General features: G+C 44.6%; 1 protein-coding gene across 9 annotated transcripts in view; it reads left to right on the top strand.

The window, feature by feature from the left end:
* plcg2 (phospholipase C, gamma 2) overlaps positions 1–16705 on the top strand; it is an 86149-nt gene that overhangs the window by 2311 nt on the left and 67133 nt on the right. For all 9 annotated transcript variants that reach the window (XM_052060818.1, XM_052060817.1, XM_052060820.1 and 6 more), the window contains exons 3-8: positions 1567–1716; positions 11689–11782; positions 11888–11935; positions 12075–12159; positions 13150–13230; positions 13308–13348. In XM_052060818.1, the coding sequence (XP_051916778.1) occupies positions 1567–1716; positions 11689–11782; positions 11888–11935; positions 12075–12159; positions 13150–13230; positions 13308–13348 (499 nt within the window). The remainder of the gene's footprint in view (positions 1–1566; positions 1717–11688; positions 11783–11887; positions 11936–12074; positions 12160–13149; positions 13231–13307; positions 13349–16705) is intronic.

The following is a 16705-nucleotide window of genomic DNA, read 5'->3' as shown; positions in this document are numbered from 1 at the left end:
TTCTTATTCAAATACCGCCATGCATCATGTCAAGTCATGCGTCATGTTAATTATTATAAAGAGTTAGTTCAATCTGTCAAATCAGTCCATCGTCCACATATTTGTTTGGAAAAGTTGCCAATATCGTAAAAACGTTGCTAAGTTGACAGCATTGCAGACACAAGTCGGAGATCTTGCTTGCTTTTCCTCACATCCATACCTGTGCACATGAAAATGCAACTTTCAAAGCAAAACCATTTCAAATTTTACATTTGCTTTGACATCATGGTCACTGTGAATGTCAGAGTAGGTCAGTCAGAGACGAGGGATGGTCACATTTGGCTCCTGGCTGTACTTTGCCCTGGTTTGCATTAAGTTCATTCATAGTTTCATAGTGAAGAGAGCATTGTTCAGCTTGGTGCACAGTATGTATCTGGGGAGCCATATTACAATCACTAAATAAAGACTGACAGGTGAATGGAACACTCTAAATCAGGGGTGTCAAACTCATTTTTGTCACGGCTCACATCATAATTAGGGTTTTGTTTGGAAGGCCACTACAACTGTGACATGTAATAAGTGTATGATTGCCTGTTATTACATAAACAGTACAACCAATTGATGAATAACTGATTTTGAAATCAGTGGCCTGTGAATACGGTTTGTTGAAATATTATTGTTTTACTTATAAAAAGGAGGATTCAAAACAAAATAATGCTAGTGAGGGCTCAATGTTTTTTTCTTGTTTTGTTTTTTAAACCAAGAAACGCGAAGTCCCTGCACATGATTGCTTTTACGGGCCACATAAAATGATATGATGAGCCAGATCTGGGCCCCGGGCCTTGAGTTTGACACCTGTGCTCTAAATTGTCCCTTGGTGTGAGGGTGAGCACGAATGGTTGTTTGTCTCTATGTGCCCTGTGATTTGCTGGCAGACAGTTCAGTGTGTATCCCCGCCTACTGCCCGAAGACGGCTGGGATAGGCTCCAGCACGCCCCCGCGACCTTTGTGATGACAAGTGGATCAGAATAATTAAATACATTTAAAAAAAAAAGAACTTGGAGGACATTGGCTTCCACCAACTGCATCGAAGCTTCTCTCCTCCAACCATTGTGATATTTCCACCCATACACAAATCACATGAACTGCTCAAATAACATTAATTGTGTTTAGACTGATGTGCCACATCAAACGTAATATTGTCAGGAACATTTTTTGAATTGACTTCCCCTTCAACACTGAATGCATGCGTCCATTTCTACAGTCTCACTGCAGACAATAGATCACAACCAAGGAATGAATCTGGCCCTCTGTAGCAGTTGTAGCCTGAAACTGCTTATGGGCCAACCCTGAGCATTAAGCTCTTCAACTGAGAGATTGACTTGACTGACAGGACAGACCGATGGACAAACTGACTGGTTGAAAAAAAATGTCACTCGCTTTTTGACTTTTACACTTGGCTATGATGTGATTTTTTTTTTACATTTTTTAAAACTGCCCAAACGGTACATAGCTGAAGCAATGGTTGAGAAAATATTAACTGTGACTCCTACAAATTTGTAATGATTCACTTCTTCTGTGTTTCAGTGGATCTATTTGAGATCCGAGAGGTTCGTCCAGGGAGAAATTCAAAGGACTTTGAGCGGTTCAAAGATGGCAAGGATAAACATGACGACAATACTTGTTTTACCATCTTCTATGGGTCACAGTTTGTTCTCAACACCTTGAGTCTGGGAGGTGAGTACAACATATGAACATATTAAATGTTGTAACCTTGTGCAGAAACAGTTTGGCATCAATCTATGTGTGTGTGTGTGTGTGTGTGTGTGTGTGTGTATTAAGGGTGTGGAAAATAATCGATACATCGATGTGCGTGATCCGAGTGCATCGGCTCATTCACTGGGTACGACGCGATTGACGTGTGAAATCGCGATTCATCACGATGCATTGATGGGTATCGGTAAAATCCGATTCAAGCGCCGTTTTTTTCATGTTAAACGTCACATATCTGCCCTTTCCTAGGCGCAATGAATGCACCATCATTGCTTTGCGTTTTGTGTTGAATACGGACGGTAGCCGCGCGTCACATACAGTCCAGTACACAACTAGCAAAACATTATGGAAGTTAGCGCAAGCAGCAGCAAGGAAACTACTATATTTAATGCAGCCGCAACATTCAAATCTTATGTTTGGAAATACTACGGCTTCGAAAAGAAAGACGGAAAGCTTGATAAAACCTCCGTAATTTGCAAGGAATGTCGCACTAAGAAGCCATACAACGGCAGCACCACAAATATGCAGACCCACTTAAACCGATGGCACCAGATCACCGACAAGTTTCCCTCCCGCTTCCCCGCCCAGTTCCTCGTCGGACACCGGAGAAACTCTTGGTAAACCAGGTCAGGATCAGAAAAAAATTGCCTCTTATTTTGGGAGTCCCCTTGCAACTCACTGTGACCGCGCAATGGCTATAACTAAGGCCACTGCTTATTTCATATGCAAAGACCTCCAGCCTTGGCGTGGTGGACAACGAGGGTTTCAGACAGCTCGTGCACGTTTTGGAACCCAGGTATAAAATACCAGACAGGTCTATGTTCACTTACAAACATATTCCCGATGTGTACAACAAAGTGAGAAGTGAGATTACTGTGTCGCTGAAAGTGCGCAAAGAGTTGCACTTACAGTGGATGGGTGGACATCTTGCGCTATAGATTCATATATATATATTCATTCATTCATCTTCCGAGCCGCTCGATCCTCACTAGGGTCACGGGGGTGCTGGAGCCTATCCCAGCTGTCTTCGAGCAGTAGGCGGGGGACACCCTGAATCGGTTGCCAGCCAATCGCAGGGCACACAGAAACGAACAACCATTCGCACTCACACTCACACCTAGGGACAATGTAGAGTGTTCAATCAGCCTGCTACGCATGTTTTTGGAATGTGGGAGGAAACCGGAGCAAATATATATTATTATTATATTTCATATAAGACACTCGGTGAGAATAGTCTGTTTGTGTTTACACTATAGCAACAGCTGTGAGTCTCGGGTGTCAAATTGTTTACATTTTCTTTGCACAAAACCCAATTGTGAAAGGGCTTAAATAAGTTGTTTTACAAGTTCTACTGTTTATAAGGAATAAAGTGGTATCCTTTTTGTAATACCATACTGAATTCCATCTTTTTAAAAGCTTTTTTTCTTTGCTTATTTGCATCATGTTTAATTGCACAATATCGCAACAAATTGCATTGTATCGTATCGGATCGCATTGATTTGAATTTAATGTGTATCGAATCGTATCACATCGTGACGACGGTGAAACGTATCGTATCGCCAGAAAATTCCATGTATCGCATCGCTGGCAGTGGATCGAGATGTGTATCGAATCGTCCTCAGTGCTGAGATTCACATCCCTAATATATATGTGTGTATATATATATATATATACATACCGTATTTTCACGACTATTCGACGCATCGTACTAATGGCCGCAGTCTCATTAATGGGTGACATTTCTGTATTTTACACATACACAGGACGCACCGTACGAATGGCCGCAGTTTTACAGTGGTAAAACATACGCCAGCTTAAACATACGGCATGCATGCGCGCACTCTAACCCGTTAGCTTAAAGCATACGGTAGCATGCCAAGACATACAGATAAGATAAAAACAAGTTTTTAAAAAGGCAACGAAAGCAGAACTGTGTTCGGGTATATTTTATTTAGCCATCGTACAATGTTCTCACATTTTTCGATTAATCATCACCCAGAAATCCATCAAAGTCCTCATCCTCTGTATCAGAAGCAGAGGACTGCACATCTCAGTTGTCATTGAATGCATCACATGCTAGTGTGAGTTGCTATGCATTGCCAAGCGGAAAGAAGGAGTAGCAACAGAAAAGTCAACATTTCTCTCGTGTGAAGCTTTCCCACATTTGAAAGTAAAGAACAGAGCGAAACATGGTGGCAGCGCGTGTGTGTGTAGAAAGAATTGAACAATTGTGCAAGTACCGTAATCCATTAAAAACGCCGCGTTCCCTCTCGTTGTTGCGTATTGTGGCGTAACTCGCCAAGCGCTGCCTCTCACTCTTTGTAAAGTTGTGTTTGCCACCGATCATCCATTGTTCCCATGCCGTTTGCAACTTTACTTTGAACGCCCGGTTGATGCCAATGTCCAGCGGTTGGAGTTCTTTAGTCAAGCCTCTGGGAATAACGGCAAGCTCAGAGTTCATTTGCTTGACTTGTTTTTTCACCGCTGCTGTGAGATGGGCACGCATGCCAAAAGCATAACCGGTGGCTTTAAGTTTGAACTGAGCTTCGTAGGCGTGTCTTTTTGTCGAATTTATTTTCACGGGTTCTTAGAAACCAAAACCGGAGTTGTTTTGCAACAATGCACATTGCCACACTCTATACAAGTGTTGGTACTGGCTTGAGGCGTCCCTTCAGCGTCCACTTACACGCCCACCCTTCACCATTGGCGGACTAGCTTGCCTGTCCTCTCTCTCCCTCTCTCTCTCTCTCTCTCTCCCTCTCCACATATGTATATATACACGCCCACCCTTCCCTGATTGGCCGACTTCTTTCCCACATGCCTGGCCACAATCACTTCCGCCTTTTCTCTATATAAACAGCGTGTCGGCTGTCAGTCAGATTTTGGAACTCAGCGCACATAAAGGATGCTCCGCACCATAAGGCGTCCTGTCCATTTAGGAGAAAATTTAAGACTTTTAATGGCGCCTTATAGTCGTGAAAATACGGTATATATATATAAAAATAAAAAAAATCCTCATCTCACCCCTCGGGTGGTGTCCGTCCCTCATTCAGCTCGGGTCCTCTACCAGAGGCCAGGAAGCTTGAGGGTTCTGCGCAGTATCCTTGCTGTTCCCAGCACTGCACACTTCTGGACTGAGATGTCCGATGTTGTTCCCGGGATCTGTTGCAACCACTCATCTAGTTTGGGGGTCACTGCCCCGAGTGCTCCGACCACCACAGGCACGACTGTCACCTTTACCTTCCAGGCTCTCTCCAGCTCCTCTCTGAGCCCTTGGTATTTCTCGAGTTTCTCATGTTCCTTCTTCCTGATGTTTCCATCACTTGGGACTGCTACATCCACGACAACGGCTTTCCTCTGCCCTTTATCTATGATCACGATGTCTGGTTGGTTCGCCATTACCATCTTGTCAGTCTGGATCTGGAAGTCCCACAGGATCTTCGCTCTGTCATTCTCCACTACCTTCGGAGGTGTTCCCCATTTTGACCTTAGGGTTTCCAGTCCATACTCCGCACAGATGTTTCGGTAGACTATGCCAGCCACCTGGATATGGCGTTCCATGTAGGCTTTCCCTGCCAGCATCTTACACCCTGCAGTTATGTGTTGGATCGTCTCAGGTGCCTCTTTGCACAACCTACACCTTGGGTCTTGTCTGGTGTGGTATATCTGGGCCTCGATGGCTCTGGTGCTCAAGGCCTGCTCCTGAGCAGCCAGGATGAGTGCCTCTGTGCTGTCCTTCAGGCCAGCCCTCTCTAGCCACTGATAGGACTTCTTGAGATCGGCCACTTCAGTTATGGTCCGGTGGTACATCCCGTGTAGGGGCTTGTCCTCCCATGATGGTCCCTCTTCCAGCGCCTCATCTTCTGTTCCCCATTGTCTGAGACATTCTCTGAGTACGTCATCCGTTGGAGCCTTCTCCTTGATGTATTCATGCAGCTTGGATGTTTCATCCTGAACAGTGGCTCTCACACTCACTAGTCCCCGGCCTCCTTCCTTTCGGCTTGCGTACAGTCTCGGGGTGCTGGATTTGGGATGGAACCCTCCATGCATGGTTAGGAGCTTTCGGGTGTTAACGTCCGTGGTCCGAATCTCTTCCTTTGGCCACCTTATTATTCCTGCAGGGTATCTGATCACTGGCAGGGCATAGCTGTTTATTGCCCAGGTCTTATTCTTGCCATTGAGCTGGCTTCTTGGGACTTGCCTCACTCGCTGGCATAAAGCTGTATGCTAAGAGCGAAAGGGACATAGATTCCCTGATCCACACAACCAGGATCGACAGCAGCGACATCGGGATGTCATTCGGGCTTGAGAAATGTAGTCGGATGGTGACTAAGAGAGGAAAGGTAGTCCGCACTGAAGGGGTCTCACTCCCTGAAGGAACAATAGCAGACATTGAGGACAGCTACAAGTACCTTGGTATACCACAAGCCAATGGCAACCTCGAACTGGCAACAAGGAAAGCGGCTACGGGCAAATACCTCCAGCGAGTGAGGCAAGTCCTAAGAAGCCAGCTCAATGGCAAGAATAAGACCCGGGCAATAAACAGCTATGCCCTGCCAGTGATCATATACCCTGCAGGAATAATAAGGTGGCCAAAGGAAGAGATTCAGACCACGGACGTTAAGACCCGAAAGCTCCTAACCATGCATGGAGGGTTCCATACCAAATCCAGCACCCTCAGACTGTACGCAAGCCGAAAGGAAGGAGGCCGGGGACTAGTGAGTGTGAGAGCCACTGTCCAGGATGAAACATCCAAGCTCCATGAATACATCAAGGAGAAGGCTTCAACGGATTACGTACTCAGAGAATGTCTCAGACAATGGGGAACAGAAGATGAGGCGCTGGAAGAGGGACCATCATGGGAGGACAAGCCCCTACACGGGATGTACCACCGGACCATAACTGAAGTGGCTGATCTCAAGAAATCCTATCAGTGGCTAGAGAGGGCTGGCCTGAAGGACAGCACAGAGGCACTCATCCTGGCTGCTCAGGAGCAGGCCTTGAGCACCAGAGCCATTGAGGCCCAGATATACCACACCAGACAAGACCCAAGGTGTAGATTGTGCAAAGAGGCACCTGAGACGATCCAACACATAACTGCAGGGTGTAAGATGCTGGCAGGGAAAGACTACATGGAACGCCATAACCAGGTGGCTGGCATAGTCTACCGAACCATCTGTGCGGAGTATGGACTGGAAACCCCAAGGTCAAAATGGGAAACACCTCCGAAGGTGGTGGAGAATGACAGAGCGAAGATCCTTTCGGACTTTCAGATCCAGACTGACAAATGGTAATGACGAACCAACCAGATATCGTGATCATAGATACAGGGCAGAGGAAAGCCGTTGTAGTGGATGTAGCGGTCCCAAGTGATGGAAGCATCAGGAAGAAGGAACACGAGAAAGTCGAGAAATACCAAGGGCTCAGAGAGGAGCTGGAGAGAGCCTGGAACGTAAAGGTGACAGTCGTGCCTGTGTTGGTCGGAGCACTCGGGGCAGTGACCCCCAAACTAGATGAGTGGTTGCAACAGATCCCGGGAACAACATCGGACATCTCAGTCCAGAAATGCGCAGTGCTGCGAACAGCAAGGATACTGCGCAGAACCCTCAAGCTTCCTGGCCTCTGGTAGAGGACCCGAGCTGAATGAGGGACGGACACCACCTGAGGGGTGAGATGAGGGATTTTTTATATATATATACACACACACACATAGATTGATGGCAAACTGTTTCATATATATATATATATATATATAATATATATATATATATATATAATATTAGAGCTGTCAAACGATTACAATATTTAATCTAATTAAAAATGCAATTGTCATAATTAACTCAAATGAACTAAAAAATTAATCGTGATTACTCACATATTTTTTGTTTCTGAATTTCCTTTTACATTTTTTGTCCTATTTTTTTCCCCATTTTAATGCATCGACATGGAATCATGAATCCGTTTTCTATGTGCCAAATGCAAATATTTACTGAAATAACAATTTCAAATTTCAATTTTACATGAACATTTTTCACTTGGAGCAGTTGTTCAGACATAATCTCTCACACAATATTACTGTCCATCAACAACAGTGAAAAAAAATGAAAATGAAATCAAAACGGAGCAAGATAACATTATAAAGTGCACATCTAAGGTAAACTAGTACTCAGCCTATAGTGGATTTAAACCATGGTTGCATACTTCGTTTTTCTCAAGTTTGCTTTGTACACAGCAGTCTGTTTCTGTATGTTTGTTGGAGAATAACGAGACCCCGGACACCAGTGTTCGTTATGTGCCGCTGTATTCAAAATTGCCGGCCGTACAAACAAGCGCAAGCACTTCCCCCGTGCTGCTGCGGCAAACCATTCTGAAAGAGGGGGGTTTCACTCCCCCTAACAAAGTACAGGCTATGTTGATTATGTTGGTACTTCTTCCGCGGAAGTCTCTGTACGGTTTTTGTGTCTACCTCATTTCGGATGACTACTTTGAAAGGCGCTTATAAATAAAATGTATTATTATTATTATTACACTTGGTTCGATGACAACACTGGAGACGTTTTATTTTTGCTAGGTCGCTACCACTGCACCGCTGAACTTTCGTTGTCATGTCACCGCCTCTGCGCACCGTCTCTGTCAGACAAACACAGAGAAGCTCCACCCACTCTATTTATATGGACACGGAACGCTGTAACCTTCCACACAAAATAGTTCCAAACAAGTAACAATCGCGTCAGTGGCATACATCGTATACCTGTATGATACACAGAGAGAGAAGAACAGGTAATTTTGGTCTTGTCAGTGGAGCAATCTGGCAACTTTTTAAAAGTTTCCATTCATAAACTCTTTAAGTATCCGTTGTCGGTGTCTCGCGCTGCCGTGGCTGGCAAAACGGACATGGGCGTGGACTTCTGCAGCGCGCTTGTTGTTTTGTTCTGTTGTATTTATAGAGCAACGTAACATCCGCTTGTGACGTGTGCCGCGTTAATCTCACGAAAAAAAAATTTATCCCGTTAAAATTCATTTAAAGTAATGCCAATAAAAACGCGCTAAACTGACAGCTCTAATATATATATAAAAATCCTCGTCTCACCCCCCCTCGGGTGGTGTCCGTCCCTCATTCAGCTCGGGTCCTCTACCAGAGGCCAGGAAGCTTGAGGGTTCTGCGCAGTATCCTTGCTGTTCCCAGCACTGCACATTTCTGGACTGGGATGTCCGATGTTGTTCCCGGGATCTGTTGCAACCATTCATCTAGTTTGGGGGTCACTGCCCCGAGTGCTCCGACCACCACAGGCACGACTGTCACCTTTACCTTCCAGGCTCTCTCCAGCTCCTCTCTGAGCCCTTGGTATTTCTCGAGTTTCTCATGTTCCTTCTTCCTGATGTTTCCATCACTTGGGACCGCTACATCCACTACAACGGCTTTCCTCTGCCCTTTATCTATGATCACAATGTTTGGTTGGTTCGCCAATACCATCTTGTCAGTCTGGATCTGGAAGTCCCACAGGATCTTCGCTCTGTCATTCTCCATCACCATCGGAGGTGTTTCCCATTTTGATCTTGGGGTTTCCAGTACATACTCCGCACAGATGGTTCGGTAGACTATGCCAGCCACCTGGTTATGGCGTTCCATGTAGGCTTTCCCTGCCAACATCTTACACCCTGCAGTTATGTGTTGGATCGTCTAAGGTGCCTCTTTGCAAAACCTACACCTTGGGTCTTGTCTGGTGTGGTATATCTGGGCCTCAATGGCTCTGGTGCTCAGGGCCTGCTCCTGAGCAGCCAGGATGAGTGCCTCTGTGCTGTCCTTCAGGCCAGCCCTCTCTAGCTACTGATAGGACTTCTTGATGTCGGCCACTTCAGTTATGGTCCGGTGGTACATCCCGTGTAGGGGCTTGTCTCAGACAATGGGGAACAGAAGATGAGGCGCTGGAAGAGGGACCATCATGAAACGATAGGAGCCCTATGGATTTAAATGTAAAGCCAATGACTGTAATATTAAAATAAATAAATAAATAAAACACAACCTCTGCACTGTGAAGTCGACGTGCTAACCATTGGACCACCGGACCGCCTCCTTAATTTCCACTCCACTTTAATCTACAAACAGAACATCAGACTATTTCCACTTTTATATTTCAAGATGGAGCCATAGTTGGCAGGCGTCTGCAAAAGCTCCTCAAGAGCTATGCTTTTTTTTTTGTTGTTTTTGCCTTTTGTTTTGTCCTATCATGTTTGTTGTCCTTCATGTGGATTGTTGGAGAAGAATCTGTGCTTGATGGTTGCACCTTGGTCGGCAGCACGCGTGTACAAGCACTGATTTTGATGGTGGGAATGTCGGCGTGATTTAAGACGCTTGACAGCGAAGGCTTGTGTTTTTTGCACCTGTAATGGGCAGTATTTTTCACAGCCCTGTATTGTTCAGCAGATTTGTCGGCACTTTTGGACAGTCTGCGTTGGTGCGGCTGGATGGGTGGCTGCTGGAGCTGAGGATGAGGAGAGAGGAGTGTCAGTGTGCAGCGCGGATGCCTATTTGGAACTAAGAGTTGGCGCTAGGAATTTAAGCGAATTTAAATGGGACAGGAGAAGTGAACAACTGTTTTTTTTTTCGTCAGTGGATGCAACAGCTTTTTGTTTACTTTCAAGCTTAGCTTGTAACAGACATGCGAGACATCATGCACCTTTTGAGTATAATGTCTCTGATCCACGAGTGAAAGGACACTTTGATTCTTTCCTCTATCATACACCTGTTTAACCACTGTAAACAACAAGGCATATGCTGGGATATGGTTATGTCTTCTGCTCTGGCTCTCAGCGAAGACAAACACTTTTTGCTCTGCAATTATGGACCATAATTATAAAGATTGGCTTCATTAATTATGCTTAAAATAACCTGTCTGCTGAAATAACCAGTAAAACACTTGGGCCTATTTTATTTGTCTCAACTCAACTCAACTCAACTGTATTTATAGAGCACTTTCAAACAGCCATCGTTGCATACAAAGTGCTGTACATGGAGCAATTTAACATGTATAACAAACAGCAAAGCAAATCAGTAATAAAGACGGTAGAAAGCACCAAAAAGCAAAATAAGAACAAATCTAAGTCATGCTGAGTCAAATGCCAAAGAATACAAGTGACTTTTGAGGCGGGTTTTGAAGATGTTTTTATTTGTGTCATAAATCTCCATTCTATGATATGTTCTATTTTGATCGAAAGGTGATTTGAATTTTTTCATATTACTTCACGTACTGTATTTTCCACAGGATAAGGGGCACCGAAAAATCTTCCATTTTCTTAAAAGCTCACAGCGCACCTTAAATTCCGGTGCGCCTTGTGTATGGTCATTCCATTCATATATCGACCCCAAGATGGCTCCTTGCTGGAGACATGCTTACAATATTATAACTTGCTGTTGGTTCAGTGATCCGTGTCGCAGCTTTATTATGTCCGTTTTTTTTTCTTTTTTGCAGCTCCGAAAAAAGAACAACTGTGATGTTTTTTTTAAAATGCACACTTTATTCATGGTATTCACAGTCTCAAAAAATAGTTACATCTGTCCGTCTCCGTGCCTTCTCTTCTTCCTTTGGCTCAAGAGGCGTTTATGACCGCCTCGGAAAAACACAAATTAACTATTCCTTCAATGAAACTACGAAAATTTAAAATAATGCATCAAAAGAAAATATCAAGCGAGGAAATCACAAAATAAATTCTATAGCCCAATTACAGAATTTATTCTGTGATTCCCTCGTTTGTGAATACACAACAAATGAATAACAACCACTTCTGGGACAATCCAAAATATCAAAAAAGATATATATATATCTTTAATAATTTGAAAAAAAAATCTGAATATGATCATTTGATTGTGCCAAACCACACGTGTGTAAGAAGGTAATGGACTGTTCATAAATCTCCTTATTATGCTTTTTTTCCTAGCTGATTCTGTGGAGGAGGCATATAAATGGCTGATTGGACTTGAAATGTTAGTTCAAGAAACCCTGACCGCTCCTACTCCAGTTCTTATTGAGAGGTAATCATACACATAGTCAAACACCCGTAATTACATGGCAGCCTGTGTGTAAATGCAGGACAGTGCAGTACAGGATGATGAAGTAGGGTTTTATTTTGTTTCAAGCTGGCTCAGAAAGAAGATGTATTCTGTCAACCAGACAAAGACAAACAGGTACGCTTCCTCTTGTATAGACCCGCTTTGTTTTACTTGATTTATCTGGTTACACATACTGTAGTTAGCATATGTAAAAAAAGCACATTGCATTTTACAGTAAATTTAGTTTTAATGTACTTTCATGTGATCTTGACAGCATATCCATCAAGGAGCTGAAGACTCTTCTTCCTATGCTCAACTACAAGCCCACCAGTGTTCGCTCTCTGAAAGACAAATTCCTGGTACTCTTACTTTTTTACTTACTTCTTTCCTTTTTTTTGTCTTTATTCTTAACTCATTTACTGGAAATCTAAATTACCGTAGTGGCCCGAATATAAGACGGCCCTGATTATAAGATGACCCCCTCTTTTTCAAGACTCAAGTTTGAAAAAAGACTTTTTGAACACCAAAATAATTTTTATACGGAAAGTAATTACAGTACATCTGAAACATATGAATCTAACAATATATTTGAGAGAAAAAGCATGTTATTTTGCCTCATTGGAATCTTAATATCGGAATTTTTAATATGTAAACGAAAGTGCAATCTCATTCGTAAATGAATGGCTTCTGGTTTTTGAAATGTAAATTACATCGTAACTTCTCCTCAGCTGCTGGTTAACCTGGCTGATCTGCGACCCACTTTTCTCCAGATTGTCACCATGTTTCTCCATCTTTTCTCTTATTTTCTTCTCTTTTCATTCTATTCATTCATTTCATTACCGCTAGTTTTTATTTTTCTTCTTTGTGCTACCGCTATTTTTATTTTTATTCTTTCTGACGGGTTCACTTTGGCCTGGGGAGTCAAGTTCAGCATTCGCTCCAATGATATCTGGTGCCATCTAGCGTTGTGAATGGGTATAATGTCTAGACCCCGAATATGAGACAACCCCCACTTTTTCAGTCTTATTTCAATGCAAAAAAGCACCGTATTATTTTCGGGCCAATATGGTCTAATAACAGCTATTTCATCCTACAGAAATGTTCCTTTTTAGTTAAAAAAAAACTTACTTTAACCTCCAAGATCTCTCGCTGTAAACTGGCCAGTGGCAGAACCCAGGTTATACAGTGTATATCTCTCAAGGCTCGAAGTAACCGGTTTCGCCCTAAATCCGCTGTGGTAGACCCCTCCATAGCCACGACCCCAATGGCAAAAAGTGGTATCTCTCTGTATCGGAAATAGATTGATGCCTCCTGTAGTCATGAGTACTTATATTGTTCTCCTTTCACAGGAGGTGGGAGCAAAACACGAACGCTTGGATTTTGAGCAGTTTCACAAATTGTACAATCTAATAATGTTTGAACAAAATGAGGTAGGTAGGATCATTCATGGCTAGTTTCTTGTTTTACTGTACGTACTATGCAGTGTTTTGATTTCTTCTTCACTCAGATCCTTGAAGAATTCAAAAAGGATTGTGCTTTTATTTTGGGGTAAGTACCTGTTTTGTTTTGCACTTCAGAGCAAGTACGCTCTTGTACATCGAAAGCAGGGGTCACCAAAAAGCATTTCATGTGTTGAAAAAAAACATTCTGAGATACCAAGGCGGAGGTGAAGAGTGCTTCGGTCGCATAATGTCCCTGTCAAGATGTCTGAAAAGCATCTGTGCTTTTCAATCTGCAAATTCTATTGACAATTTTTCAAATTTTCAAACACATTGGTATATATCTACATTAGCAGAGGAGAAAATGACTGGCTGTCAACATTTTCCAAGGTGTGCGTCTTCTTCCATAAAAAAGGGCTTATTTATCCTCAATAACAGGTAATAGGCCCAACAAGCACACAATGAAACACAATCTCCCACACCCCTCACTCCGAAATAGATTGATTTCTCCTTATTTAACCAAACCCCTGAGCCCCAAACACACCTGGATTTAACCCAGACTTTCGCCCCAAACTCAACCCTGACTTGACAAAACCCATTGTCTATGAATGACTCCCTCTGTTGGCGTTTCAGAACGATCAGCTGTCAGTAAAATGCAGGAGACTGGACTGTCCCAGAAGTATTTGTTATTTATTCCTGTTGTGTATTCATAAATAAAGAAATCACTAAATAAATTCTAAAGGGGGGGCTATTGAATTTATTTTGTGATTTCCTCGCTTGATTTTCTCTTTTGATGCATAATTTTCGTAGTGTCGTAATCGTTAATTTACGTTTTTCAGAGGCGGTCATGAACGCCTCTCGAGTTGAACGGAAGGAGCGTAGCTTCATCTACTGGAGGCATTGTATAATGCGTTTTATAATCCAGTGCGTCCAATGTATGGAAAAAATTACAAACTAGGCCATTGATTGAAGGTGCGCATCATAATCCAGTGCGCCTTTTAGTGTGGAAAATACGGTAACCTCGTATTTAGGATAGCTTGTCAACCTCTGAACAAGCCGATGTCTCTGGCCATCACTGCAAGATTATCTCTATTCAATTTTGGATCACAAGGCAACAGCACTGTTGCTTAATTACATCATTATGACCGATGAGCTTGACTTCTTTCTCCTCAGCGAACCATGGCTCACAGAATGTTGCCATAACACGATTCTGAATCAGGCAACATCAATACATTTTAGTTTTATGAACAAATCTCACAGAAGCAAAAATAAATAAATGAATAAAGGAAATGCGGGGGGTGGGTGGGGTTGCTGCCATTTGTAAACAATTTCCGTGTAATGTAATTTTATTGGGTGACTTATTCATATGACTATCTCAAGTCTTGTGGTAAAGAGTGCCACAAAGATTATCATTGTAATCATTTGTAGACCTCTAAGACAAATAGGCACATTTTTTGGAAGCATTTGAAAAAAAGGCTGTCAGTAATCCGTACAAGGACTGTCTTTTCATCCCTGGAGACGTCTGCTCCCTGCTTGACCTGTACATTATCGAAACAAAAAAAATATAAAATGAATGAAAGAAACAACATATTTTCACCTTTGCCCTGCCAACAGGAGGGATGGGAGTGATTCTGGTGCAATGTATGTAAACAAAATGTAAACAATATGAACAAAAACACATTTTTCACAAAGCCCCTTATGAAAAATAAAATCGATGGTACTCAGTTTCCCTTGCCCGGACGCGGGTCACCGGGGCCCCCCTCTGGAGCCAGGCCTGGAGGTGGGGCTCGTTGGCGAGCGCCTGGTGGCCGGGCCTACACCCATGGGGCCCGGCCGGGCTCAGCCCGAAGAGGCAACGTGGGTCCCCCTTCTCATGGTCTCACCACCCGTGGGAGGGGTGAAAGGGGTCGGGTGCAATGCGAGCTGGGCGGCAGCCAAAGGCGGGGACCCTGGCGGTCCGATCCTCGGCTGCAGAAGCTAGCTCTTGGGACATGGAATGTCACCTCTCTGGCAGGGAAGGAGCCCGAACTGGTGTGTGAGGCAGAGAAGTTCCGACTGGATATAGTCGGACTTGCCTCCACACACAGCCTAGGTTCTGGTTCCAGTCCTCTCGAGAGGGGTTGGACTCTCTTTCACTATGGAGTTGATCACGGTGATAGGCGCAGAGCAGGTGTGGGCATACTTATTGCCCCCCGGCTCAGTGCCTGTACATTGGGGTTCACACCGGTGGACGAGAGGGTTGCATCCCTCCGCCTGCGGGTGGGGGGACGGGTCCTGACTGTTGTTTGTGCATATGCACCAAACAGCAGCTCAGCATACCCACCCTTTTTGGAGTCCTTGGATGGTGTGCTGGAGAGTACTCCTGCTGGGGACTCCCTTGTTCTACTGGGGGACTTCAATGCTCACGTGGGCAATGACAGTGAGACCTGGAGGGGCGTGATTGGGAGGAACGGCCCCACCGATCAGAACTCGAGTGGGGTTTTGTTATTGGACTTATGTGCTCGTCACGGACTGTCCATAACGAACACCTTGTTCAAACATAAGGGTGTAAACATGTGCACTTGGCACCAGGACACCCTAGGCCGTAGTTCGATGATCGACCTTGTGGTCGTGTCATCGAATTTGCGGCCGCATGTTCTGGACACTCGGGTGAAGAGAGGGGCGGAGCTGTCAACTGATCACCACCTGGTGGTGAGTATGTTCCGATGGTGGGGGAAGATGCCGGTTCGTCCTGGCAGACCCAAACGTATTGTGAGGGTTTGTTGGGAGCATCTGGCGGAATCCCCTGTCAGAAGGAGTTTCAACTCCCACCTCCGACAGAGCTTTTCCCATGTTCCGGGAGAGACGGGGGACATTGAGTCCGAGTGGACCATGTTCCGTGCCTCTATTGTTCAGGCGGCCAATCTGAGTTGTGGCCGTAAGGTGGCTGGTGCCTGTCATGGCGGCAACCCTCGTACTCGCTGGTGGACACCAGCAGTAAGGGATGCCGTCAAGCTGAAGAAGGAGTCTTATCGAGCCTTTATGGCCTGTGGGACCCCAGAGGCAGCTGACGGGTACCGACTGGCCAAGCGGAACGCAGCTTTGGTGGTCGCCGAGGCAAAAACCCGAGCATGGGAAGAGTTCGGTGAGGCCATGGAAGTCGACTTTCGGACGGCTTCGAGGAAATTCTGGTCCACCATCCGACGTCTCAGGAGGGGGAAGCAGTGCACCACTAACACTGTGTACAGTGGGGATGGGGCGCTGCTGTCTTCGACTCGGGACGTTGTGAACCGGTGGGCAGAGTACTTCGAAGACCTCCTCAACTCCACCAACATGCCTTCCTTGGAAGAAGCAGATCATGGGGACTCTGAGGTGGGCTCTCCTATCTCTGTGGTTGAAGTCACCGATGTGGTTAAAAAGCTCCTCGGTGGCAAGGCCCCAGGGGTGGATGAGATCCGCCCAGAGTTCCTCAAGGTTCTGGATGTTG

Source organism: Hippocampus zosterae, chromosome 3 (genome assembly GCF_025434085.1).
Source record: "Hippocampus zosterae strain Florida chromosome 3, ASM2543408v3, whole genome shotgun sequence".
In the NCBI taxonomy this organism is placed as follows: Eukaryota; Metazoa; Chordata; class Actinopteri; order Syngnathiformes; family Syngnathidae; genus Hippocampus; species Hippocampus zosterae.
The sequence above is the reverse complement of the archived record's forward strand: the minus strand, read 5'-3'. Positions and strand labels throughout refer to the sequence as shown.